The sequence below is a fragment of the Megalops cyprinoides genome, chromosome 1 (assembly GCF_013368585.1).
Source record: "Megalops cyprinoides isolate fMegCyp1 chromosome 1, fMegCyp1.pri, whole genome shotgun sequence".
NCBI lineage: Eukaryota > Metazoa > Chordata > Actinopteri > Elopiformes > Megalopidae > Megalops > Megalops cyprinoides.
Genome location: NC_050583.1, coordinates 40,902,427 through 40,930,273, shown reverse-complemented (window position 1 = coordinate 40,930,273; position 27,847 = coordinate 40,902,427). Strand labels below are relative to the sequence as shown.

The 27,847-nt window shown below is 43.4% G+C and overlaps 2 protein-coding genes across 5 annotated transcripts in view; one reads left to right on the top strand and one right to left on the bottom strand.

The window, feature by feature from the left end:
* Nucleotides 1-29: 29 nt before the first annotated feature.
* Nucleotides 30-18,528, bottom strand: LOC118781689 (mitogen-activated protein kinase kinase kinase 14-like). 2 transcript variants are annotated; one of them, XM_036534692.1, is made up of 16 exons: nt 18,464-18,528; nt 8,119-8,383; nt 7,459-7,534; nt 7,027-7,270; nt 5,722-6,114; nt 5,409-5,543; nt 5,151-5,280; nt 4,549-4,677; nt 3,705-3,809; nt 3,152-3,315; nt 2,858-3,008; nt 2,279-2,692; nt 1,888-1,985; nt 1,538-1,679; nt 1,075-1,175; nt 30-894 (listed from the first exon to the last, which is right to left on the bottom strand). In XM_036534692.1, exons 1-16 carry the CDS (start codon nt 18,485-18,487, stop codon nt 730-732), a joined length of 2,736 nt encoding a protein of 911 aa, XP_036390585.1. In that variant the 5' UTR covers nt 18,488-18,528; the 3' UTR covers nt 30-729. The 2 variants fall into 2 exon arrangements, with proteins under 2 accessions (XP_036390585.1, XP_036390588.1); XM_036534695.1 differs by lacking the exon at nt 18,464-18,528 and adding an exon at nt 12,222-12,394.
* A 5,646-nt stretch (nt 18,529-24,174) lies between these two features.
* gpatch8 (G patch domain containing 8) overlaps nt 24,175-27,847 on the top strand; it is a 50,883-nt gene continuing 47,210 nt past the window's right edge. For all 3 annotated transcript variants that reach the window (XM_036524458.1, XM_036524477.1, XM_036524467.1), the window contains exon 1: nt 24,175-24,262. In XM_036524458.1, the coding sequence (XP_036380351.1) occupies nt 24,179-24,262 (84 nt within the window). In that variant the 5' untranslated portion in view covers nt 24,175-24,178. The remainder of the gene's footprint in view (nt 24,263-27,847) is intronic.

Here is a 27,847-nt window from a genome sequence, read left to right as displayed (position 1 = left end):
CATGACACACACTCAGTGTTGTACTCAGGTTTTATTCATCTGACAATTTTACAGTGTCCCTGGTGGACCAATAAAGGCAGTGGTTACTTCAAAGACAGCGATTTTGGCAGTCCAAGCTGGTGCTGATTCTGTAGATTGGGTCTGGCCTAGGTGAGTGGGTGCAAAACAGAAGGAAAGCGGGCTGTAAAGAGACAGGGAGGAGACACAGAGGGCCCAGCTCACCCTTGCACCAGGAGCCACTGAGGGGAATCGCAGGTCCATTTCATTTCATTTTTCCCGAAGGGACCGCAACTTCACCCACAAGCATTGGCTCTACTGCAATGCAGGGAAAGAAGGCCCACATCTGCCCCTCCTCTCTTTCTGCTCACTCCCCTGCTTTGCCCCCTTTTATCACCCTGAGACCACAGATGCTGACAACAAAGGGAGCGTTACATCACTGCCTCAGTGTGGACATCTCATTCTTCAAGTTTCTCTGTGAAATTTGTGGTTTAAGGGCTCCTGAGTGGTATGTTTAAAAATCAGAAACAGACTTGTTTTCTACAGTTTTGCTTACTGAAGTGATTGACAGTTGAAAGGCTGAGGGAGATTCCCTTCACATATTCATCAAAATTTAGACATAGAGAGGCATTTATGGCAAAACGTAACAGAAGGGTAAAGATTTAAAAGGCGGGCACTCATGAAGAGGGTGGTTGATTCCCCTATGGCCATGCAGTAGAGTGCAGAGGTTCTTCATTCACGTGTCTCCAGCTTCCCCTCCCGAACCCTCCACCTCCAGCTGTGGCTGCTGTCAGGGGCGGGGGTGCAGCGGAGGAACACGCCCGAATCCCGTACCTCCTCATCATGGGACACCAGCTGCCCGTCCAGCATCTCCAGGCTGAAAGGAAGCTCTGAGATCTGCTCGAGGAGCACACACACACACACACACACACACACACACACACACACACACACACACACACACAGGAACAGGTGAGGTTAGACTCCAATTCACCATGCGCCATACGGTAAAACTCATTCACATCTGTGGGATGTGATTGACTGAGGGAAGCCCCACTGGTGGGCCCGCCAACTCACCTGCTCGCTGATCCCTGTGGCGATGTAGCCCACCTTCACCTTGGGTCTCTCACGGATTCGCAGACACTGGCCCTCAAAGTTCTCAATCCACACGTCCACCCCTAGACCATGGAGAGGGGGAGAATGTGCAGTGAGGCCAAGACAAACCGTACAGTGTAAGGATGATCAAGTCCATTCAGGGGCTGCTGGACTTTGTCACAACATGTATCCTTAACTGTTTCACTTCAACTGTAATTTAAAAGAATTTAGCAGAATCTGTTGTGCCAGGTATAAACCTGCTTACGTATGCCCAAGATTTAGCAAATGGCAGACATACTCGTCCACTGTATACAGCATATTGTGTTTATTGATGTAATGTGACTATCAAAGTTTTATTAGAAGCAGAGGTTTGGGGCATTGGTCGGTTCGTGATTTCCTGTTCTATGAACACGCCCAGTCCCCTTTCTAGTTTCATGCCACTCACCTTCAAAACAGCGTGAAGGTGGATTGTGCACAGGCAGCAGACAGTCCATGTTGAAACTCTGTCCATCTGTCTGGCTGTTGTATGAGGAGAAGACACCAGAGCTGAGGTCATCACGCCAGTTGACAGACCAGCGACCAGAGTCCTGTGCGATGGGATTAGGGAGAGGAGAGAGAAAAGGAGGCCACACAAGTTACTGCTTGAGGTTCTGGAATGCGCAATGCCTAAGAAGTTACAGCATCTTTTCAACACATAATGCTCTCACACAATCCCACACAAGACAACGACGTTGATAATTTACTGTAGCACATGCTGAATGTTACATGCAAGTTTCTCTGATACTAAGCCGTTACCTTCTCTCCGGGGTCTTTCTGGTCAGGACAGTCATTGCTCAGACAGGATAGCAGCACCTCGGGGGCGTGCGGCTGGGATAGGCTATCCAGGATTAACACTAAAGAGAGAACACACAATGGGGTCAAGGCTAGGCCACATAATTACTGATAACCATGGTATTTGTACAGCTTCACTTCTAGCAACTGCTATAGCATCCAAAGCACAGAAAACTCCTGTCTGTACAGAATTCAAATTCAACAGGAAAAGTAAAAGAGTAACAATTCTGTTCAATCAGAGGTAGTTTCTGTGGAAGAAGGGTTCTCTGCATGGCCCCAGTTTATGTGAACTAATGTTTGATCCTCTGCTTCCCAGTGAATATGCCTGTACAAATTTAGTGTGATCTTTGCTCACCCCTGCTCAGTTTCTGCAGTTCCTGCTCGGATACTGTGGAGGGGCTGTCACCCTGCTCCCATTTGTGGTGCCTGGAAAGGTGGTCTGAGTGAGGGGGGAGGGGTTCAGGAAATGAGGACTCAGCACTGGACTCCCAGTCTGTGTCATCATCCTCCTCGTCCCCAGCCTCCACCCCTTCCTCCTCATCATCATCGTGCTCCTCCTCCTCTCCCTCGTCTTCCTCCCTCTGGGCATTCTCCCTCCAGGGGCTCACCCACTGCAGCATCGGCTCTGACCCCTCCTGCAGGGAGGGGGTAGGACTGGGTGTGGCTGAGAGCGAGGGAATGGGCCTGGATCTCACAGAGGGCCTGTACCGAGGCTCAGCGCTCACTGGCTCCTGATAGGCCCCTCTCACAGGGCTAGTGAGTCCACCCACTGCAGACACACACACACACACACAAAGAATAAGGTCACATGGCTGCAGGAGCTGAGAAAGTATGGGATTACCAACTAAGGCCAAGGGTACAGGTATAGCTATAAGATTGATTAGGGAGCTGGTGTTCATATGAATTTTCATACATCAGTAATTTCTACACTCACATTCTTCTAGGGCTTTAGTGGTCTTCATCTTGAGCTCTGTGGCTGTTGCCCTCTTCTTTGGATCCTTCTGCAGGCCTGCCGTGAAGACGTCAACTGTGTAGGGGTTACTGTTGTCCGGGATCTCACTTAGAGGCGGGGGCTCATTAGCAATCTGTCCAAAAATTGAACAAAAATTGAAAAACCTCAAACAATTCCAAGTTCACAAATTTATATCTTCTGTGCAGAAGGGGAACCTGCAGTCATAGTCAATCTCCCTAATGTTTCATTTAGTACAGGGAGTCTGTGCAAGCTTACCTTCAGGCACAGTGGGTGGGAGTAGTTGCGGGTCCAGGGGTGGCAGCCATTGCGCATGTGCAGTAACATGCAGCAGCTGCTCCACACGTCTGCCTTGCCACAGCACTGCTCTCCTTTCACTACCTCAGGAGCCATGTGTGTCTCTGTGCCCTGGAAGCCCTCTCCTGAAACGCAGTCACAGGTATAGGAAGTTAAGCCACCCTGTCCTCCATCACTTGTAAAGAGAGCTGCATACTCTCACTCTGCTCTCTGTCACACTGCACACATTAATTTGGAGATTATAATTGTGCCACAATGAGGGCATAACAGGATCAGGTTTATGAGATGTGAGCAGGAGCCTGACCCTGCCTCAAACTCTTGCCTACTTATAGTCTTAGCATGGAAGTTTGCCACAAATCTGTTTCATGTCCTTGTATATGTTACAGTAAAGAAATGAAGTAGTCCACCATTAGTACCAGATCTAAGCTGTTGGACACAGTAAAAGTTTTTCCCTATAATGCACTGTCCTTGTTAGATAATACTTGTAGTTGAGTTCTATGTCGTATCGTAGTACCTCGGAAGGCTTTGGTGCTGTGTCCATGTAGATCCAGTCGCTCAGAGTGTCCAAAGTCACAGAGAAATGTGTCCTTCCCATCCTCCGACAGCAGAACATTGTCCGCTACAGACACAGAGACAAACATTGGACATGGCACCTTAAATGTTTAAACACAGTAATTGTTCTAACATAAGACCTTTACAAAACTATGGGAGAAGGAGCTTGATTTGTTATTAGACTGTCTGACAAGCAGTGAGGTTCCCAGTACTTTCTGCCGTAACAACCAATCCCAGAACAGCCATTCCAGCTCTCCTCCTTATCCCAACAATAAATTGAAAAAGATGAAACTGATCCAGGATCCCAGTTTGGGGCATAATCTTTTAATACCAAACATGAGCAGCAAAACAGTCAAGGCACTTGTGTTAATGAATTCCCACCACCAGGTGGAGCAGTGATGGAAGGCTTCAAAGCTCTGTTGCTTGCCAAAGGAAGCACTTTTTCTTTTTTTTTAAACATTGAGTCATGGGTCATGTGGTGGGAAATTCCCCCGGTCGTCTTCAGCTCTTTGGTTTTACACCATGGAAAGTGTAAGGAGAACAACAACCTGGTTGATTCTGTGAATTCACGCAATGGCAACAGCCATAGACATGATCCTTAGTCAGGGAGGGTGGTGAAAAACAAAAAAACCTCAACTTCTCTTCTTTCGAATTATTACTGTCATCCCTTTTGGTTCCTGTCTCTGAGTGTACTGTTTCCCACCCAGGGTTTAACAGTCTGGTGACACACCCAGTCCTATAAGTAAAGCTCCACTACTCCACACTGCTGCCTGTGTGTACTGCCTGTGTCTCGGTGTAACGTTTACCCTTGACATCCATGTGCAGGACCCGTCTGCTGTGCAGGTACTCCAGCCCCTCCAGGACCTGAGAGAGGTAGTGCAGAGACAGGTCCTCTGGCAGGCATCCCCTCTCTTTCAGCAGCTGTCCCAGGGAACCTGGCATGGGGTCAAGAGCCAGGATGTAAGAAACGCCTCTAACTGCACTCTCTCAGAACACCACTTGGCAGCCTTACCAATGGGTTGCAAATCTCAGGGAATACGGCCTCAGTCACTAGTCTCTGTGCCAGACTGACACATAGGAATGAGATCATCCATTCAAACCATTTGAGCTCCTTATGAAAATATAATCTGTAGAACTTTGTCTGGAAAGGACGTTTAAGCAGGTCTTAATATGTGTGTCATACTTGAAGAAAATCTGTTGTTGGGGGGGCAGGGGGATGGCATGAATGACTTATCGAATGATGTCAGCTTTATAATCTTTTGCATGCATGTAGGCAGCTACAACTGAATGACTATCTCTGATTACTGCATCACTCCTTTCAGAGCAGCAAGTTACATCACCAGGTGAGGTAACCCTACACTGCAGATGAAACAAATCTATGCCTGAGATGGCTGAGTTAGTTACTCACCACTCTTGAGTGCCATGAAGAGGATGATGTTAAGACCTTCCCTGACGGCCCCAAAAAGTTCCACCACTCGAGGAGATTTCAGGGCACTCCACGAGCCCACCTCCTCACTGTTGAAAATGTTCAAGGGTATCTGTGCATACGGATCAACAGACAGCACCATGTCAGCACCTTGAACATTGCATTTATATGCACAGAAGAAGACCACGCACACACATGTCGGTGTTCTGGTACTGGGTATTGGGCAGGGGCTGATGTTACCTTTTTGGCTGCACACTTAAAGCCTGTGCTGTTGTCCTGCACGCTGTAAACGTCTCCAAATGATCCGTTCTGGATGGGGTCTAGCCGGGTGTACTCCTCCCCCTCCCGGTACTCAAAGTCCTTTGGCTGGAGTTGCTGAAAGAATATGGACCATGACTTTACAGAGGGAAACCATAAAAACACCCCACAGCAGCATGAGGGGAAATCAGGATGGGCATTCCGAGAGGCTGACATGTGACATGCTGGTTAGCAACGACAGCACAAAGGAACCAATTCAAAGCAGCTGATAGCCTCACCCGTTCTCTCCCCTTACCTCATTTGGGTGGAAGAGGATGCCCTCATTGATGTCTGAGTCGCCCCGCTCCTCCTCCAGGTACCCCCTTTCCACGGCTTTGAAGAACCGGGGGGCGAAACAGCGCTCCTCCTGGCTCACGCTTCCCCGTAGCGCGTTCACAGCCAGCTCAAAGCCTTCCAGGCTGCTGAACGGGGAGTCAGACCCGCTCTCCTGGCTGCACTGGGACAGGTCAGGCAGGACGCAGAGGTCCTGCTGAGCCCAGGGGTGGGCCGTATGCTGGAGATACCCCAGAGGGAGCTCATCGCTGGAGCGGCGACCCAAATCCGAGCCAGGCCACTCTGTCTCTTGAACCCCCAAGTTCTGGATGCCGCTGTAGCTGTAGCCACTGCTCGTACACTCTGAGGCTTCCGTCTGAGGGGGAGGACACAATGATGGCACATGAGCAGGGAGAGAAACAAGGGAGTCAGCTCTTTTATCTTCTCCAGACACTGAAACTGGTAATGCTGACGCCCCTCTGTTTATACTAAGACAGTGTTCACAACTCAAAAAAGGCTTTGTTTAGGCGTTCTGAATTGCTTCCTTTGCAGTGGCATGCATATGTCTGGGCTTAGATGTTAAGGGCAGAGAGCCAAACGCTCATCATTGTCAGTGATGGTTTCAGCTGGGAAAGTAACCGAGAATCATTCCATGGAAACAATGTCTTCCTGTGTACTTTTTGAAATGTGTCAAGCATTTTAGGAATACAATACACACACACACCACACACACACACACACACACACACACATATCTCTGGTCTGGCCTGAAGCCACTGCATGCAGTAGTTAAAGGGCAGGCAGACAGTACATGGGGAAGGTGCTAAATGGCACAGAGCCTCAGCAGTTTCACTTCCCAGCCTGCGAAAAGGACATGGCACTGCCAAGCTTCTGGCTTTCACCATCATCCAACCACAGGCTTGGAACAATGCCACTTTTCCTTCCCCAGAATGGCAGGAGGGAAGTGAACCATGCTCGGCCTGTGCACCCGCAACAGGCACATAGTATATTCCAAATGGCAGAAACCAATGGCTTGACTTCACATTCAGTGAGAAAGACTGGATTTGGATGGATGTAACTTTCACAACAGTATCTGCAGAGCGGCGATCTACCCCGTCACTCAATTCACTTTAATTCTGCAGACTCATCCAGCCCTTGAACTGATCAATGTGGTTACCCATTCTCGGTTCTCAGAGTGTGTCAGTGGTTTAATGGGAGCTGGGGAAGGTGTTCAGCAGTGGGTTTGGGACGTTTTGGCGTAGAGGTGAGGGACGAGTGTGTGACTTACCGGAGCCCACTGGTGGCTGAGGGAGCTGCTGCTCTCCTGTTCCGGCACCCCTGATGGCACCCTCTGCCTGTGCCTCTCCTGCTCCCCTTCCAACTCTTTCTTCGCCTTCCTCCTCCGGCGCTGCCTCTTCCGCCGTTTCCTCGGGGAGCGGCAGGGCTGGGGGTTGATGGGGGCCAGGCTGCTCTCCCCTTGGGTGGCAGGGCGAGCCACATGGTTGTACAAGCCGTGGTGTTCTGCGGAGGACCTGAAAAAGCCAGCAGCAGCGATGCGAGTTCATGAGCGTGTCACTATCCGAGGGAGCTGGGACACAGATAATGACATCAGTAGCACATTTACAGAACTGGGTGCACGGACCTGCCCCTGCACAATGTCCTGCCCCTGAACCAATTATCCTGTTGTTAGAAAAGAAAAGGAGGGAAAGCCGTGACGTACCTGTATTTGTTAATCAGGTGAGATCTGATGTAGGTGTGCTCTGTGCTGGTGGGCGTGAACTCCTGCGGTCCTTCAGCTGGAAGCGGCATCACATTACATTACATTACTTCATTTAGCAGATGCCCTTACCCAGAGCGACTTCCAAATAAGCGCATCACTATGCTAAGAGTAGTTATCGCAAAGAGGTCAGTAAGTTACAAAGCAGCAGACACAATGTGCATTAACACTGCAGTTCCACAGCTGCAAAGGCATGGATTTCATAGCATTCTAGTGTGTTTTAATGCCTCGCCCTGACCCCTGGACAGACTCTTATTCACGGCTTCTCTTTGACCACGCTACCATTCCAGCCCTGCTCCTCTATGTTTCTTCTACTGACTATAAGGTATTTATTATAGTGGTGTTAAGGAATTTATTCTGTTAGTGGTTGTAATTATATAAAAAAAAAACAGATGAGCAGGGCTCTTCTCTTATATGCGCTGTTTCGTAAGTCACTCTAAGAACATCTGAAAAATAATTGACTAAATATCAATGTAAATGGAATGTAAAATGTACAACCCCCTTGCCTTCTTTTTATCCCCATTCTCCTTACTCAAAATGGTTCCATCCCCATTCCCCTCCTGTTTATTTCCCTCTGACAAACACCCAGTGTGCCCCACTTACACTCTGGCTGGGCGATGATGGAGACACAGTAGAGTTTCTCCTGATCCCCGGTGCCCACTTGCTTGGCAGTGCCCTGCTTCAGCACCATGCTCAGGTTCCTCAACAGCCTTCCTGAGTCCTCCTTGACCTCCTTCCCCTCTGTGCCCAGGTCGTCCATCGTGCAAGGGAACCCCAGCACCGAGCCCCCCTTCAGATCTTTGAAGGGGCTAGTTGAGTTGAAAAACCTTTGCACAGCCATCCCCTCTTCCTTTGCAGCCCTGCACAGCTGAGACAAGCCCAACAGCCTAATGTGAGACACGACCAGCCTCTAAGCACCTATTTATCCATGTTTCCATGTAGCCATTTTGCAATCAGCAGCAATACTTAATTTCACTCAAGTCATTTAATGTGGTTTACTTTGAAAGCTCTGTCTGCAGCCAGGTGTGACTGATAAACAAGATAAAAAGGTAGGAGTATGTATAACTCAACAGGTGCACATATCATGTGCCGCTGCTGAGCAATGGCTAAATTAACACCTTTGGCCAGACAAAAAAACTGTAGGTATCATTTTTATTCGGCAGCAACTGACTCTGGCTTTGACAGTTGGGTGCTTCTCATAAACGTCTTCTCCAGACAATCACATGATACCACTGGCTGACAAATCTGACTGCTCAACTACCTTATCAATGGCAAGACAGATCTTGTGATGGTAAGGACCTTCACAGCAGCGAAGCAGCAATTAAACATGTCAAAAAACATTGTCCGCTTGCAGCAACTACGCTCTCACATCTCAACTGCTCTCAGCACCTGCAGAGAATTGGCACACAGGCTCCCATTGTGTGGGGAACAAAAGATGTTTTTGCTCCTGCTCCTCTCCCAAGCACCTTATCGGAACATTTAATCACCCGCAGTGGGAGGATGTTTGAGATCACCCCTTCAAACCACGACTTCAAAGGCCTGGGGCATCAGGAAATACAATTTTTGCTTGATCTGGCAGCCATGTGCAGCAAACCTCTCATGGCTGTAAAACCAGAAGGCCTGCATCGAGTGTCAGCTGAAACTGTCATGAAAGTATTTGGGGCAGACACACCCCTAAAATGGAGGTGGCAATGAGGAAGCGGCAAGCTGTTTAGATTAACAGTGGAAAAAACAGCTGGGCAGGAGTGGAGTTATGTCATGTGACTGGGCTGGCTGAGCACAGCCACACCTTATCACCCCTTGCTGCATCTGTGTGATCTTGTATGTCCTGCCTTTTCCTTCCTGGTAATCATCTCCTATTCAGGATTTGAATCTAGGTTCTGGCTGACAAAATTTGTCCAGCCATTCTTACACCTGTTTTCCGTTGCCACAGATGTGATTGTTTCTCTTACTGGACTCCTCAGTGCTCTGTCCTTTGGAGTTTTCTCCTGTCTGACCTGCAAAAACAACCTTTGTCTTAGCCTCACTTTTTGGCTTTGCTACAGCCCACGTCAGCAGAACTCCCCACATTAACAGACATTCTCAACCATCTCAGCCCTAGATTTTGACCTCAGCGCAGACTGTCCTAACATCCTCTGTGCTAACATAGGATCAACAGAGCCATGTTGAAAGGTCCAGAGCTTCTGTATGTGAGATGTATCATGTCGGCAGCGGCAGTGGCAGTGTTGCTGTGTGTTGCATCAGCGCATCTGCTGTCGACCTCCATTAATCCACACCTTTGATCTCCTCAGCTCAAACCCAAATCCACTGTCCTACACAACTGGGTTACACGGTTAGAGCACCAGGTGCTGAGGCTGCCAGACTGCCCTCTCCCTGCCTCACAGGGAGAACAAGCACAGTCATGCAACTGAATCACAGAATATTAACAGAAATTCCATCAAGCGTGCTATGCCGTGCGTGGGTGTGCTGTGGGTATTGATTACGGCTGGTGTGAGTGAGCCGAGGCTGTCAGTGATCCTGAGCTGGGGTGTATAAATAGCCAGCAGGGATCTGGCTGGCAGAAAGTGACATGCATTCTGCTGGGCTCCCCAGCTGTCGGAGTCTCTCCACCAAACGCCCACCATGTTGACCCAGCAAGCCTGCGGCCCACGCGGCCCACACCCACCACAACAATCCTTTCCCATGGCTGAGGTGGGCAGTATTACCCATTCCACAAGGGACACTGACTCTGCCCTCCCTGTCTGAGCCACTGGGTGTGTCAAACATTTCAAACAGTGCAATGAGAGCGTGACTGACACACTACTTTTGTAATAACATTGTTTCAACCTTGCCTTCTTGAATTGGAACACGTTGTGTTCCGCTTTTTGTTATTATTGTTTATGATTATATTGATTATTTCCAAGGCACAATGAGCTATGTGCGTTCATCTGCATTTCAGATTTGCTTATGTGTGTGCTCACATTTTTGAATACATCCAAATGTGAGCAACAAAAAAAAATAATATGGCAGGACAATTTTAAAAGGAAATGACAGAAGCACATGAATGAATATATACAATTTATAGTATGGTAAAAATATCAAATATCATTTCAGCCTTTTGTCAAAATGATTCTGCCAAAGCCTGCAGCGTCCTTAAGGATAAACTTATGTCATAACTGGTAATGTCAGAGATGCTTTTTATTGTTTCAATTCATGTAGCTGTAGTACCATGTCAGTGTCATATCAGGTCACACTCTGTGCATGCAATGCTCAAACTGCAACCCAGGAGTCAAATTTCAATGTGACACTAAAACACCGCCGTACATTGTCAGAAATAAACTGTAATTAATCAAACAACTACCCCACATGGCTCACATTCTTATGAATGAGTGAAGAACAGTTTTTTTTTTTTAATTGGCCCTAAACAATAAATGTCTGCTAACAAAAACAACTTCAATGACCTTAAACTACCACAAATGTAAAGGCATTTTTGGCTGAAAGCTATTTCATCAACCACTATGCACAAAGCATTCATGCATAATCCTACCGATATATATCACTGCTTCGTGTTTGATGCAGCATGAGCAAAAGAACACGAGAAGAAGAGACAGTGCTACACGGACAAAGCCACTCACCAGTCACCCCACCTCCAGAGCAGGTGATGCCGCAGCATTGAGAGAAACTCTGGTCCAGAAATGACCACTCAGTGTTTGTAACTGACATGTGAACCTCCACCCAGTGTCTAGGTTTGACAAATTGAGTTCAATGGAGAGTCAGAACGAAATTCACTTGGGCGGACCCTGAAGTCAGCTACACCCTTTTCTGACAAATATGTGTACAGGCACCATGTTGTAAACAAACATACATCAAGCACCTGCTCTTCGGTTTGAAAAGCACTTCCTTTGCTCCGCATGCACCAAAAAGGGGAGGCAAAGTGGCTTCACACTGGCCCTGCTGATGTGAAACCTTTTTACTGAACCGCATGCTTCCATCCCATGAATACGGACCATCCCATTACTCTAAATTACTCCCCTGCTGCGCTAACATGATAAAGGGTCTGCAAACAAGGGGGGCAAACGGCAAGCCATTAGGCTCTCGCTCCTGACAAACTCCTGATAGCGAGGACAGCCTTTGCAATCTGGGAGCTGCGTATGGAAAGTTTGCACATGTTATGCTTGGATGTTCAGCAACTCCACAGAAACAACTCAGACGAAACCTTTGGGTCTTGAAGCCCGAGGCAAACATAAATGCAAATGCTGCCAGAATGCTTACGTGGCTGTAACAATAAAAAACATAAACAGGCCTGCCGCTGTGTGAATCACAGTGAATCAATGTTTCCAGCAGAGCATTTTCTTTGCCTTCACTTTGGTTGAGCTAATTACAATGGCAGTTTAATTCTCAAGTGCATTTCCCACAGCCCTGTGATACGGTGACCAAAGCGCATCCTGTGCCTAGGCTACCTTTGGACAGACATGATGAAACACCGCTTTACCTACAAGTGAATCTGCCACACCATCTTTCTCGGCAGCTCTCCCCTTCTTGCCTGCTGCACACACTCACTGCGGCTCTTTTCTTTATGGCGCACAGCTATTTCTCTCGCTTGTTACTTCCTGCTGCAAGCCACCCTTGAAAAACAACCCGGCTCGCCACTCAGAGAGAGTAAAGAGACTGGGCAGATCCCCAACAGAGAGGCAGAAAACACACCACTACACCAATCACTGACATACCAAGGCAAGCTTTAGACAGCCGTGCGTCCTTTCCCTGGTATTCTTCAAGTTACTTTTCCCGATGGCAGGCAGTGGCTGGGTTTCTCTATCTCCACTGCTCTTCCTTCACTCTGTGCTCACTCTGCCCCTGTCTCTCGCTCTGCGCTGCTAATCCCGCTGGCCCTTAGCCAAGAGCTCTGTGTGAGAGTGAGGCTCTCTGATTGGCTCAGAGTGTGTATGAGTTACGGGAAGGCCATCTCCAGTTCCCTGCCCCCCTCCCCCCCCCCCAGCTGCAAGGCAGGCTGGGGCAGGCTCTGTGCTTGCCTGTCTTTCTTTCTGCTTTCCTTTCTCTGTCACTGTCTCTCTTTCTCTCACACATACACACACGCACGCACGCACACACACACACACACACACACACACAGCAAGAGGGTAGCAGGCCTAAACCAACAAAAACAAACTTGCATTACCTTGACAGAATGCTGCTGACTCTTACAAATGCTACAAAGGTTAATAACCAAACAGGTTGTTTGGTCTTACTTGTTAACCCTGTTGTTAAGTCACTCAGTTACAACAAATGACCTCATTTGTAATACTCTTTAGTACTGGGGATTAAGCTTTTGAGTTAATAAGTGAAGTCATGAGATCAAATACTAAATTAATAGAGCTCTTGTTTTTTTTGAAGAGGTATACAGTATGGTAAATTTGAGTGATGCATTGTACAGGAATGCCACCCTATGGAACTCACAACTACTTATATTCTTGTGATCATGAACAATTAATAATCAATTAATCGATAATTCCAGCTATTCAGCTTCAGTGATGCATTTAACACTGAAGTATTGGTCTGCATTTGACATTCCCTTCTCTCTGATCCTCACATTTTCTGACCTCATCGGCTTGAAGTGGCATGCTATAAGGAGGACGGAGGAGCAGCTCTCTATCTCAGTCTGATAACATATCCTTTTGACATCTCCTAACCAATTCCTACTTTTCGTTTTTGTCAGTAATCATCTGCCATCATTCCTTCAGCCTTCAGGATCCGTTCTCATATCTGTGTGTATATTTGCACCTCGCTAGATGGCAGGTACTCCCATCTGTCTAAAAGAGAATCCATAAATCATTTGTCTTGTGAGGTGAGCATGCCGAATCCACCCACTATCTGCCTGCTGTTGCTGCTCTGCTTGCCTTAACTAGGATCTCTGAGCATAACTATCTATTGAGAGCAGAGGCTGTATCTACTGCCCATATTTCATTAGACGTGCTTTGTAGTGAAATGACTGTAACTAATTAACTTAAACAAGATGTTTTCATGCATTGTGCATGACCCATGTTGGACCCATCAGACTGCCTCACTGAATTGCTTTGAATAATTATTGGCTGGGATCACCCTAGATAATTATCTCTATAGTGAGATTTTGTTCATCAATAAAGCTTGCACTGAAATATTACTTTGTTGATAAGGTCTGGTTAATGAAAATTTATATCACTTGTCTCCATGGATTCCATCCTGTATTACAAGTTGGACTTTCAAAGTGCAGAGGAATGTACTGGTGTGTTGGACTTTTTCATGCCCTGAAAGTGCAATTCTGTGTATCCACTGTACTTCAGATCCATCTGTCCAGTGTTCACATGTGAAAAAAGTGACCTTCACGTAGAATCTACTACAGGGTGGATCTGAAAGGTACGCTCAGAGCCCAGGTTGCACCAGGGGCAGTCTGGACTCCATCTGACCGTCAGTGGAATGAGGAGGAGCTGGAGGGACTCTGGAGGACGACAGTCTTAAATGTCATGGATGACAATCATCTGACATTTCTGTCAATAGCGGGAAAGAATGGCCTCCTTTTTTTCATGCATGCTTTGGGATTTTTCACTTCCTGTTCCAGCACTTCTCCTTTTCAACAAACAAACAACTGGCGGTCACAGCACCTGAGCATTGCTGTACCCTGTGAATCACGCTCCTGTGCCCCCAAAACTAGCAGCAAGAGAGGTTGATAATGTCAAGCAAGGTTCACTTCTGTGAACTCTGTGTGTTCACTATGAGGACACACAACATTGCTGAACCTCAAACCAGGTGACTCTAAGACAAACTTACTTCTAAATCAGCTGAAGCCAGCAGTCCAATGTAACATACATAAGGTGGCCTTTAGAACTCCAAGTCCAGCCTAACATGCGGCATCACAATGAAAGAACCACAAGCCCAACTTGAGATAGGTCCAGTGGCCCTTGTATTTGTGATGCAGCTGGCTTCCTACTTAAAAGCAGGGAGAGGTCCTACCTAGATGAAGAGAACACACTTCCCATTCCCTTAACCACCAGTCCCTCATGCACTGGCATCCTCTGCTCAGCTTCCATGCATTGCCATTGGAGAAGTGTTAGAGGGTGGGTGAAAATAATAACATCTATGTGAATGGAGAAATAATGTAACAGATATTCAGATCTGAGGGAGCTATAGTAGCTACTGTGCTACTAATTCCAGTGACTATGTTTTCACAAGCATTCAGCAGGATGCAGGAACAGGAGCATTGTTCAGGACATAGGAGATCCGTTTGAATGGAACTGATTCCACCAATACGCATTAATGAGAGAAGTCAAGATTCTACAAGGAGAATAAACCACCTTTTTAATTTGATTAAGGTTGGGAACTGAAATACTCATTGTTTTCTCTGGGCATAAGTAAAACCCTTTTGCGGTACTAACCGAGCACTGCAAGTCTGTGCTACAGTCTTACATATTTAAATGCTAACCTTCAGGTGAAAGACTTTTCTTTTTTTCGCAAAATTATATTACATGATCTTAATATTTTCTTAATAAATTATATATTTTTTACAAAATTGAGGGAAGGTTTATTCTTAAATATGGTGAGGATTTTTCAAGAATTACTATTCTACATGAATGAAAACAAAATGGGAAAAAAAAAAACAAACAAGCGAAAAAAAAAAAACCCTGACAATATGGCAGTGACTCAGAGACACCTCAGCAGAACAGCATAAAGAATCCTTTCACATTTGAGAGAAGAATCCCCCCTCAAAGGACTAACCACTGAAGACAGGCACACTGTATAAAGAAATCACACAACTGCAATTAGAAAGGCTTGAAAGGATTCTGCAGCAGAAAACAAAGAGTAAAAACCAGCACCCTGTGTATGAATTTTTAGGAAAGCAATAACTTAATTTGCACCAGGTGTTTATCTTGGTGAATCCAGGCACCTGCTGTCAGACAGTAAAGCTGAGATTATTGCTGCCATTATGGTTCAGAGGTTTCACAACAAAGAGATATGTGTCAGAGAACTAGACATTTTATATCCTTTTACAGTCTGATAAACCATTTACAGACATAACTCTGTATGACCCCTTAATTACTAACAGTTTACAACAGAAATAACAACAAAACCTGACAACACATTAAGGTTTGCAACAGATTTCCATTGACAGAGTATAACCCTAAATGCCATGCCATGTGACCAATGAACTGTTCCTTTTTAGTAATAACTCTTGAAATTACAAGATTACAGTGCACTATCAGACAGCAATATCAGATTTACCCTTCATGCAGCAGCATTAACTTAGGGTAATATTATAACGCAAAGCGCCTTAAACACAGGATAAGTGCTCAGCTAAGAACTGAGCCCACTGCTACTGTAACATCTACCAAGTAACATGCACCGTTACACTACAAGAAAACAATCAGGCATGTACATGCTGGTATGTCATTGGGGTTATCAAGTGGGCACTTTCCTTCATCTGTGTTTCATTGAGTTCAGGAAGTCTCAACAACTAGCTGTGGCGTCCCAGAACCACCCCCCTCCATACCTGCTCTCACCACCTATGCTAACCACCTACCCTACTAGACAGCTAACTATTTAATGGAAAATGACTGATTACCTAACTGGCTCACTGCATACTCATTTCTCATCATCCGCACTGAAATACATGCTGCTAATTTTATATGATGTGTCTCTGCAATCCCATTCATTTCGTTAGACTAGCTCAACTGGCCTCATGGGCACTGGAAAAAAATAGCAAAATACACGTCTTGAGATCCAGTGACAAACCACATACTTGATTTTAATAACTGATTTTTTTAAAGATAGACTTAGTCTGAATGTCAATTCAATGATATATGATGATGTTGCAGTAATGTAAATAACTGGTTAGTTTGAAACTGCAGTGAAGTTAACATGAATATTCACTTATCTTTCAGTCAAAAAATTATCTTTTTTGTTTTGTCAGTTCCATAAAAACAATTATATATTCTTATCACTACAAAAATATTACAGAAAATGATGGCTCCCCCAATTCCTCCTGAGGGCTTCAGTAATTAACCCATTTGTATAATGTCACAACTCATGATTATTTCCTGTCAAAAATGGTCAATTTTGTGGTGGGCTTTAATATAGTCCAACATAACCAGTAAACCCAATACAAAGTTATTCTGAGTTTGCCAATGAATAACAAATTTAATCTGAATAAATATTACAGACATGAGGTGAACATAGAGGCTGCTCAAGTGGATACTGAAATGTGGACATTGGATTTGGCGTTGAGAACTGAGAATAAGATACTAAAAATGTGAGAAACCAACCTAAACTACACAGAGCTAGAGCAACTAGTGAAGGTGCGGGAAAACATGACCGGGTTCAGGGTAATGGAGGGTCAAGATTCCGAAAGGTTCAAACCAGTGAGTCAGTACAAAGTATTAAAAATTTAATTGCCCAATAGCATAATGTTTACATGAAAAAGGAACAACTTTGAAAAAGCGGCACTGCTTGAAAGGAACTGGAATGCGACATACCCATGGCTCGTTGAATACACACACTGACTCATCCACACCCACTCAGCTGCGTGACATATCTGAGACCTGAGTAATGACCACCACTTAGTGCATATCCAGCCAGCATTGTGTTGCTTTAATGTCCCTCTGCCTGCTCCTGGAGCTGACCAGCAGACCTTGGCTCGTTTCCATGGGCATGAGTGACATGCTGCAGGAGGCCTGGGATTAATGAATGGCTATGCACCCAGAGGCAGCCTTGTCCATCGACATCTGAATGAGATGACATGAAGTGCCAAGGGGCCTGCAGGCACTATGCATACCAGTGCCCCAAACATGCTGACGGGACATCCACGTTTGGACAGAACACCTGTTTATTCTGTGGCTATACATAGTTCCCGGGCAAAGTACAAGAGGTGATCATTCCTGTTCGTTGTTCTGAGGGTTGATACTGGTGAGAGCTTGGCTCTAGCCACGAAAACTGCAATTCAATTTAAACCAAAGAAAAACACTGCATATTGCACCATTCTAGATACAGGGCAAGTCCATCAACGTCATTGGAAACGCCTATGGCTGACATCACTTGATGTTACAGTGTCACTTTGCATTTCAATGGCAGTCAGGAACTCAATAACCTATTAAACATTTTTATTAATTATTTTTATATTTATGACAAACTTTAATCTAAGAAAGCCTTTGATATTTTGAATCACAGATTGGGTAGGGAAACAACTTTATGTCATAATGTTGAAATGTGGTTCACAAACTAAAAACATTGTTGGTAAGTATATCCATTTAGCTAACCCGAAATAAATAATTAGGTAGGTTCAAGAAAAATCTCAGTGGAAATACAGTGGTTAGGTCACTACGCCGTCGAATGTTCGGCCTCAAAAGAAAGCTAAATAAAAAGATACCGTACTGACAAATGTTCAAACAGAATTTAAAACCGTTGATTATATAACTATGGATGATGAGGACGACATGCTGCACAACTTCCTTTTCATCCTCCGCCATTTTATAAAATAGGTAAATCGTTCAAATGCTGACAGTTGTAACATGTTCCTCCATTATTTTATACAATACTTATTAGCCAGTGAAAGCAGAGTTCACTCACCGTAGCTTTGTTATGGTCAGTAAGGTTGTTGATGTCAGCAGAGCCGGGGAAATCTCCCAACTTCAACACTTCGGTAAGGCACAGTCGCAACGGATGTCTCGTTTCGAATAAATAGGGACGCGCATCATTCGGAGCAACACGCATGTTTCAGAATGAAAACCGAAAGTAACCCTTTAAATAATCGGTAGACAACACAAGTAATGTAGATGTAAAGCATTTATATTCATAAGGAAAGTGTCTCTATTTAGTTGAGCCAGCATAGCGTAATACTTATTGTGACACTGACTTACACCTTATACATGAATAAATGTGAACATCGCCTTTTAATGGTTTTTGGTCCTGGTCTCCATATTCACAATCAAAACCCAAAGTACAATACCTGCTGATCCTTAACGTTCACCATCTGCTCAGTTCTTTTCCATTTTGCTTGTATATTTTATGTGTAGAGACCTACATTTTTACAAGACATGATGTGGATCTCCACTGAGCATACTAATGAAACAAATCTAACACACCATTTTAATACATTTAGTAATCTCATTAAAGTTCATTTATGTCCTATGATGCCATTTTAAACCAGAAACTTTTCAAGGACAGCTATGGAGTAGCTGTCAAGTGCTTGATTCATAGAGTGCTGGATTACATCACACAATACTCTCTTACCAAGAGCACACACAGCAGTCACAACATGTCCACAACAGACCCAGTAAACATCTCCTCTGCCTTGTACTGATGTGTGCCATCTTTTTTCCAGACCTGGGATGAATACTAACCTGATCAGCCACTCACAAAAACCACAAAATTAAATGAATTTTGCAAGTTCTTTGACAAAGGAGGACCAAAGGTTTTTGTGATGTTTAATATAAAAAGCAAACACGTATTATAGACTGAACATAAGATTAACTAAAATTCCAATTTATGTGAAAACTGAGCAGCAAAAGTGGTGGTAAAGTCAGTCGGCTTTTGTTTGTTCCAAAATTAAATTAATAAGGCTTAAGGTTCACAGTGACTATGTCTTGAAATTACAGAAGTAATTTATTTGACACGTGTGACAATTAGCTACAATTCATAGACAAATTTGTAATTTGACATTTTTCATTTAGTGTACAAAATTATAATTATGTGAACATGACATATATTGCAACTGTAGCTTACTCAAAACGAAAATGTTCTTAAATCCAAGCATATTTGTCTTCAAACAAATAATGTTAGGCCATTAATTTACCTTGACAAATGTTGGCAAAACCTCATTCATTGGGCTTATGTATGCCCAGTAGGTGGCTAGACACTTCTGTAAAACTTTATAATTAAAAATAAAAACAAAAATAAAATTTAAATGAAAGCAATTAACAGTAGTGAGAAGAAAAACAGGCCATAATATACAGTATGCACAAACTGATAAATACAAAGCTGCCTGTTGTCTATGCAACATTACTGAATGACAATTGGGTTGAGACATTTTGGTATATATCACTCACACCAGTCATGTTATTATAAAATGGCAGTGAATTATTTGCAAATGCCTAAAGTGAAATACAAAGAAAGTGAGAAATGTGTATAAATGTGTATAAATTTACCAGTAGTAGGAAAAGTTGATGTAGAGTAAGAATAAATTATTGTTGTGTGCAAGAAAGGGAATCATAATACAACTAGCAAATCAAATTGAGTCTTTATCTTAAGTGGGATAATAACTGAAAAAAGTCCCTTGGTTACTGATCATTCGCAATATGTTGTCTTAATGTTATGGATTTGCCTTCAGATGAAATGTTTATCTTTTCATCTTAGATCTTCATCTTAGAATCTTAGATATATGTGTGACAGACATGTCTAAAGCTACTTTATGCTAATGTTAATGTTTGTTAATGTATTCAGCATGAAAAGTTCTTTTGTGATACAAATCAATGACAATGTGTACATAATTGCACTTTCATAGCATGTTTCATATGACATTTTGTATAGACAATTATCTTGTCCACATAATTATTTTGTGCCCTGAACAGAACAGTTTGAAGTGGTTTAAATAACATTCCCGTTATGCTTTAAACAATAGTTTTTCCCCTTTGTTTCTGAAATTTAAATGGTCATTTCTCTTCACGAATATCAGACATAATTCTGGCCATGGAAGTTGAGTTAGGATTTTTATCATGAAATGTAAATCATTCTATAAATTTCATAGACATTCATTTTCACATGAAGTAAATGACCGTGAACAGAAAATGTACTTCTTATTTAAGTGACATTGGCCTATTTGTTACTGTGCTGAAAAGTGCCACAATACCTACATATTAAAATCAGAGCTTAAACTTTTGAGAAATAACATCAGTGTCAGCAGGTCAACTGCTTCCCTTGAGTTTACTTCCTGGTCGCTCTGCACTTAACCTGGTCATCAATTTAAATGGTTCAGCAGCAGTCTGAGCAGCTGGAGGTGAGAACACCTGAGCAAGTTGTTCAAATTTCTCACTCTGAACTGCGCAATCTGTTATATCAAATTAAAGTAAATTAAAATATGTTCGGCAATGTCAATTAATTGTTCATTCAGAGCACGAGTGCACCCAATATATTCCCCGTGATCAAAGTGATTACGGCGTGGTTTGGTGATCATGTTGTAGAGTCTGCTTCCCTCTAGTGGCAAATAGACAAATACGTAGGCCTATAAGCTTATTTCTTGTAGCCACGTACCGTCGTTGACGCGATTTTATTGGATGCGCTTTATTCCCTTGTGTTGTAAATCACTCTGGGTTAACCCGACAGTTAAATTATAAAAATACAATTCTAAATGTATATTTAACGAATCTGTAGATTGTAAAAATTCTGCACATATTTCTTATCTTAAACCATTTTGATGTCATACTCCATTCACCATATGCGCTGTATTATGTATTCCATTACTATAAAGATCAGTAAATCTGTGCAGTCAGCATAGCAATGACATTCGCTGAAACCACACCATGTCGTCATGAAAAATGCAACTGAAGCGTTGTTGTGATTCTGCGTCTCATCAATGGCTTACTATTTCTTTAATTTTTTAAATGTAGATATTTTCATATAGTTTCCAAATAATTCAAATATAAATGCATAGTTACACAAGCAAAAGTAACACCTACAAATCTGCTTCCGGAATGTTTTCTCTTTGTAGAAAATTACTTCTTTTTAAAACATTCTTAGAAATCATTTCCAATGATAACAATAATGAATTGTGCAAGATGAAAGCAACAGATGACTTTTGATACTGTTAGTACTGTCATGCATGTCACGTAATCTATTGAGATTTCAGACCGCTATTTTAGCCAGTTTTTATAAGATGAGAAATTCACAAAATACAGCTGTTGATAACGTGAGGTGAGAATAACACCAGCAGAAGAAATAAATTACTCTCAGTAAGAAACTAACTTTCCAGTAGACCATTGAGCCCATAAGGATGCTGATCTCCATACAAGGTGTTCAAATGAAGGGACAAGGGGACGAATTGACGTCATCACCCAAACAGCGTGTTAGCCGTGGTGTATGTAGCAGTGAATGAACTGATACAGCCATTTTTTTGTTTTACAATGGCTAAGCCATTGTAAAAGAGACTATCAGATCTAAGGTGTATTTACAATATTAGTTTGAAATTAATTCCAGATTGTAATTGTTTGAATAATTATTCATTATTACTAATTGTGTATATTATCTAAAATCAGTTAGTTAGGGGTGGCACTGTAGCATAGTGGTTAAGGAGCAGGACTTGTAACCGAAAGGTTGCCGGTTCGATCCCCGCTGGGACACTGCTGCTGTACCCTTGGGCAAGGTACTTAATCCGCAATTGCCTCAGTAAATATCCAGCTGTATAAATGGATAACATTGTAAAGAACTGTAACCTATGTAAGTCGCTTTGGATAAAAGCGTCTGCCAAATGAATAAATGTAAATGTAGTATAAAGCAAGCCAAACCGCTCGTGTCAATGCAGCTCTTGTATTGTAGGTGTATTATAGGCTTAGCCATTGTAAAACAAAAAAATGCTGTATCAGTTCATTCATCGCTACATAATGGTGGAATATTATTAAAGGGGGAGAAGGTATAGATAAGAGGTAAGGGAAAGAACAGAACAAAATAAATTTTAGCAGTAAATGATAGCAGCATTGATAGGAGTATGTAAATGATAGCAGCATTGATAGGAGTATGCCAGGAGTCCTATTAAGTCTTATTAAAATGATGAGTCAAGCTAAACTGGCAACCAATATACCCTATATTTCACTTCTAAACTAATTGCCTTGGGAAACTGTATATAGGACAGGAAAGGCATGTAGTACTGCATTGAAAAGGGGGAGGCAGTATAGGGGATACCTAAATGGTGACAGTCTCAGGGTTCTACTAACAACCTTTTAGAACATGTAATAAGTGAAGCTGAATTGGTGACACCAATATTATGACATCATTACATGACTTTGTATACCTTAGAGGGGTAGAATGGGAGATGTGCTAGATAAGGGGGATAGATGACAGAAAAGAAACTATGAAAGGAGAGTGGGGTGGGATGTGAGATGATACATGGCTTAGTATAAGTAGAACAATGGGATCATTTACAAACAGAAGATGGTGTGTGTCAGAGATATACCAAACCTACTTTCACAAGGTATTGTGTAGCCTATTATCTGCAAGCTAGTGTGACATCATCATATGTGACTTTTGCACAGCTCACAGAGGGAAGGGGGAAATGTGCTAAGAGAGCAGAGCAAGGATTGTGACAGGCAGGGGATTGGCACTGTGAAATGGGGAGAGTATGTGGACAGGGAGTTTGAGAATTGGTAGAGTAAAAACCTTTAGCAGTAGAGGATAGTGCCGGTGTTAGTGCTCAGAAACATATAATGTGAAAAGCTGAACTGGAAGCAGAAAATAACTTATACATAACCTGTCAAATTGTGTGATGTAATCACACATAATTTTGTACATCTTACAGAGAAGGAGGAGACATAGGCAATGCAAGAAAGATGATAATGGAGAAGAGTGGAACTGTGAATGGGGTGGAGAGGGTACAGTAAACAGGTAGTTTGGGAAGGGGTAGATGATAGACAGCTGCAGTCATTCTACAAAACCTTCGTTTTTGTAGATTTCCCGTAGACTTGTCTCTCTTTTATGCAAACACAAAACCTTTTACAGCTGAACACTACGTCATATCTAAGAGAGGTTCTAATGCGCCATTGAATCAGTAGGCCTATGTCAGCATTCCCCAAACCTCTCCTGGAGGACCCCCTGTCCTGCATGTTTTAGATCTCTCCCGTTTTAGATCCATTCGTGATCAGTTATATCAGCTGTGTTGGAGCAGGGAGAGATCTAAAACATGCAGGACAGGGGGTCCTCCAGGAGAGGTTTGGGAAACACTGGCCTATGTGATGATTTAACTAAATTCAGAGAAAGCTGCAAATAAAACTATCACTATCACTATCAAAACTATCATCAACCAAACCCTAACAACGCTGTTGGGAATCGTTTTGTGTAAATGAAAGTAGATGTAAAACTTACTGAGCTGGTGGAACTGGGTATTTGGAAAGCTAACTACTATGCACGTTTTATGTGAATTCCTGCGGGTCAGATTTGAAGGAGAGGGACTTTTTCTTTCAGATGTTAGCTCAATGTTACGTAAATGGGTCAGCTGTAGTGAAAAGCCACCTTGCTTTGCCGTCTATCCCACGAGGCTAGCCAGCAACCTGAATATTTCGTGATCTCTTTCAAAGATGGAACTGAATGAGACCAACTGTTAACCAGCCAAGCATTTTAACATTACAAATTTCACATCCCATTTCGCCCTATTCGCTTCAAACTGCTTTAGCACAGCAATTTTGTTCTTGCCAAAACATTCTAACATTCAAGTTTGCCGCGAAACCGCATATTTTTCGTTATTGGTTGCGTGTCCTGTCAATCTGATATTTGAACGTTGGATTGGTTAGAACGTTGGTAGCCAATAGTAAACATTGTGAGAGACCTATGAGAACGGGGAGAAAATCGCCAGCTATTGGTTAACACCTGCATCAGGCAAATGGATTTTTGATCTGCGATTGGAACTCTGTTTCAATCATTGACTGCAATGGGCGTTTCCAACACAACAGGGACAGGTCGAATGCAAGAGAGGGACGAAAGAAGGAGCTGCAGAAGGAAAATGGCTGACAGATTCTCTCGCTTCAACGAGGATCGTGATTTCCAGGTAGATATCAAGTTACCTAGCTAGCTGTATCATGTAATTACAGTGGGAAAGATGTGTCATATTTCTTCATCCTGCAATTTAATGGCACAATCCTAAAGCTTCGAATTGCTAAAACTTGTCAGCTGCTTGACAGTGAAAGCTCAGCCTTGTCCGACGTTTGGCTGTGCGCTCCGAAATGAGTCGGCTTTTAGCCAGCAAGCTAGCCAATCAAAAAATGCAAAGCTCCTTGGGATAGCTGTGTTTCGACGCATTATGTCATGCACTAAAATACCCCATTGACTGTGTCGCGGGGAAGCAATGTCTTTAACATGCTCGCTGACAACATAATATTTATGCCTTACAATGCAAGCTAACATGCTTATTTGAACAACTAACAGTAGCTAGCCAGCTACAGCTGGCGATACAGACAGTCTGACAATGTATAGACAAGGTTTCTAGCTAGTTATCTTGTTAGATGGCTACCTAGATGTTTCATTTTTAGCCTAAATTTGCAACCCGCTAGTGGTTAGGTTTTTGCCTTGCCATTCCTTTACCCAGTTGGCCAGCTAGTAAAATGAGGCTTCTCCAAATCCGGTATCTGACTACTTAGCTAGTTAGCTAGCTGGCTATAACAGCGGGCTGGCTAATACGTTTTTAATACCTATCTAGATGGTTGTCTGGCTGGCTGACTCGCCTTGTTTTGACAGCGATGCAGACAGACAAACCTCAAAGTTTAGCTAGGTCGTTGAGTAGGTGCATGCTCCAGTCATCTAGCTAACTGACCCTTTGTCGGTTTTTATTCAGCGAGTATAAGTCACAAATGACCTGATTAGCAATTTCATTAAAGTTTCCTTGATTTCGCTAGCTAAATTTGGTGAGACTCAAGTTAACATCTTGTCCAGCTAACTTGTTAGGTTGGCTCAGTAACTGAATGCTAGCTAACTACTCAATAAGAGCAGCGTTCTCTGTCCCATACGTTGCTCAATGGATCCAAAAATGGGGCTTAAACCAGGGGGGGAAGAAGTTGTGTTAATCTTATTAGCGTCTTTGTTCCTCACTTGAGAGTTGCTGAATGTACAGGATAAATCTGGTTAACTGAATTGTCATTTCATAAACAGTTCTTCCCAGCGAGTACAATGACACTACAAAGAATAGTTCGACTAGCTAGCTACCTACAGTGGCGACAATGTGTTGTTATAAAGTGGTGGAGATCGATGTGGGATGCGTGTAAGCGACGTTGTGTGATTGAAACATCACCAGTTGCTGTCGCAGTTGGAGCATGTTCAAGTGTGCTGACGCTGTGGTCCTGCGTTTCCTTGTAATGCTGTTACTACAACGATTGTGCTATACCCAAATGCAAGCCTCTGCGTGCTTTCAAAGATGGGCTCCGACCCATTTTTCGTCGCAGAAGTCTTTGAAATGACATGTGACATCTGAGGGGCTGCACACGGTCGTCTGGATGGCTGGCTGTCTTTACCTTCTCGGATATATTCAGGCTTTTGTCGTTTCGTTGTTCCTTTGACCACTGCTGCTGGCAACGCTGTCACTAGCTAACATCACCCCACTGGCAATTTGGTGTGACTTTCTCTGTGTGCGGTAGTGCACCATTTGGATTGTCAATTTCCAACCTTGGACTTGGACCACGTTACCCCAAAATGCATTACGCACTTTATCAACCTGCTGGATTTCTTTGTACAGTGATGAAAAGAACAAACGATTTTTCTGTGGGCTAGTGCTTTTGTGAAGAATCATCAGATTTGAATGGTGTGGACTTGCAATTGTAATGCAGACATCAGCTCCCCAGAGTGCTGAAAGAGTGTTCATTGGTAGCATTTTCCATGCACAAACCAGTTAATTTCTTCTTCATTGTTGAATTCTTTCATATAATGACTGAACATTGATTGGATAATGAACAACAAATTTGCTGCCAGTGAATGGTAGACGGCTTAAAACTGGCAGCTAAATTGTTATTGGAGAACACAATTTGTTCACTCTGTCCTCTTCTGTCCTCTGAAGTGAACTGGCTGGAACAGATTTTGGCTATTTGAAGAACTGGTGAATCTGTTTATTAAAATTTCATTTGAGATCTTTGCCTCTCTGTATTTTAGTCTTGAATATTCTATTTATTTAAAATCATTTTTGTGAGTGAGTCATATGATGACATGTACTGTTTACTGGTTGTTTGGTGCATTTTCTTAATCATTCTGTGGGAGCCCCTCAGTGTAGCTTTGTTTCACGTTCAACACAAGATGCATTCATTTTATTTTCTCTTCGGTGCAGCAGACATCAGGTATTTGCATGAACACAGTGCCGGTATTCTGATTCGTGTTTGTTTGGAATACCTTTAGCTGGTTTTACAGGCTATACAGCAGCTCACATTTTAACCTTGCCAGTGATGTGACTTTCCAATCTGTCCATCACATAGCTGTGACACTGTTTAACAGGCTCAAACAGTAGTGCCTCTTTTGGTACTTGGAGCCATATGCCAGTCACTCATTCTCATAGGAACGGCCGCTGCATAAGGCTGCCTTATGCCGGGAGAATATCAACGTCCCCACCAAGGTGTGATAGTGACGGTGAATGGCCAGCTCAGGTCTCAACCCTTTTCTTCAGTGCAGATCTCTGGTTTGTCAGCACTGTGCTCTTGAAAGCGATGGGATTTCTGTTTTAGTCTCCTTGATTCCCCCACTGTGGCTCATTAATGTATGCTTTTTAAATGCATAGCTGTAATAGATTCTGTGTTGTTGCATTACATTGCTAGGAGTCTTCAGATATCTCTCTTGGCATGCGATTTGTGTGACTCAAGTACTATTTATTGGCACCTAGATATTGTAAACAGTGTGTGCTTGTACATCTAAATAAATCATGCATCTGCAATTAGATGCAAGAGTGTGATGTAATTATGATGGGCAGCAATATAGTGACCAGGACGTCCCACATTGCAAATATGTCCACTTGATCAGAGGAGTGCTTCTCCTCAAGTGCAAGAGCAAAGACATGGGTGAGCTGAGAGTGTGGTGCTCAGCCTAGTGCTTCCGTTTCATAACCTCTCAGTTCTAAAGCAGGAGCTTACCTTTGGTGCAGTGTTTATAAGAGCTGATTGGTGAGCTATTGGTAGGTTATCAGAATGACTGTTTCCCATTTTCAGATTTGAAAGTGCATCAGACCTTTCCACTAAGCCAAAGGGCCCAGATTGAATCGGCTTTATCCAATGAGGCACTCGACAGAAATTGGGTACATTTAAGAAATTAGAGGTTTCTGTTTGGATTATTTATTGTGATGATGGCTTGATCTGCCTGTCATGGTTTTAACAAAACTCTCTCCATGAGAAATGTCAGCTTGGAACTAAATTTTCCCTCTCCTGCTGAAAGCGATTTTGGGTTATTGCATGGAGTTTCTCTCTTGTATAAACCCGCAGCCAGCATAAAATAAACAAACAGCAGCCACACTGGGGGCTTAGCACTTAAGAGTGTTTGTTTGGATCTCCTCCTCTTTCACTGCTCTCTTCATTACTTATCTGGTGCCTGGTGTAGATTCACTTGTCAGTTTTATAAGTGAGTGTCTCTCTGAATAGCAACACGCTTCAAGACGTTGCTAGAATTTTAA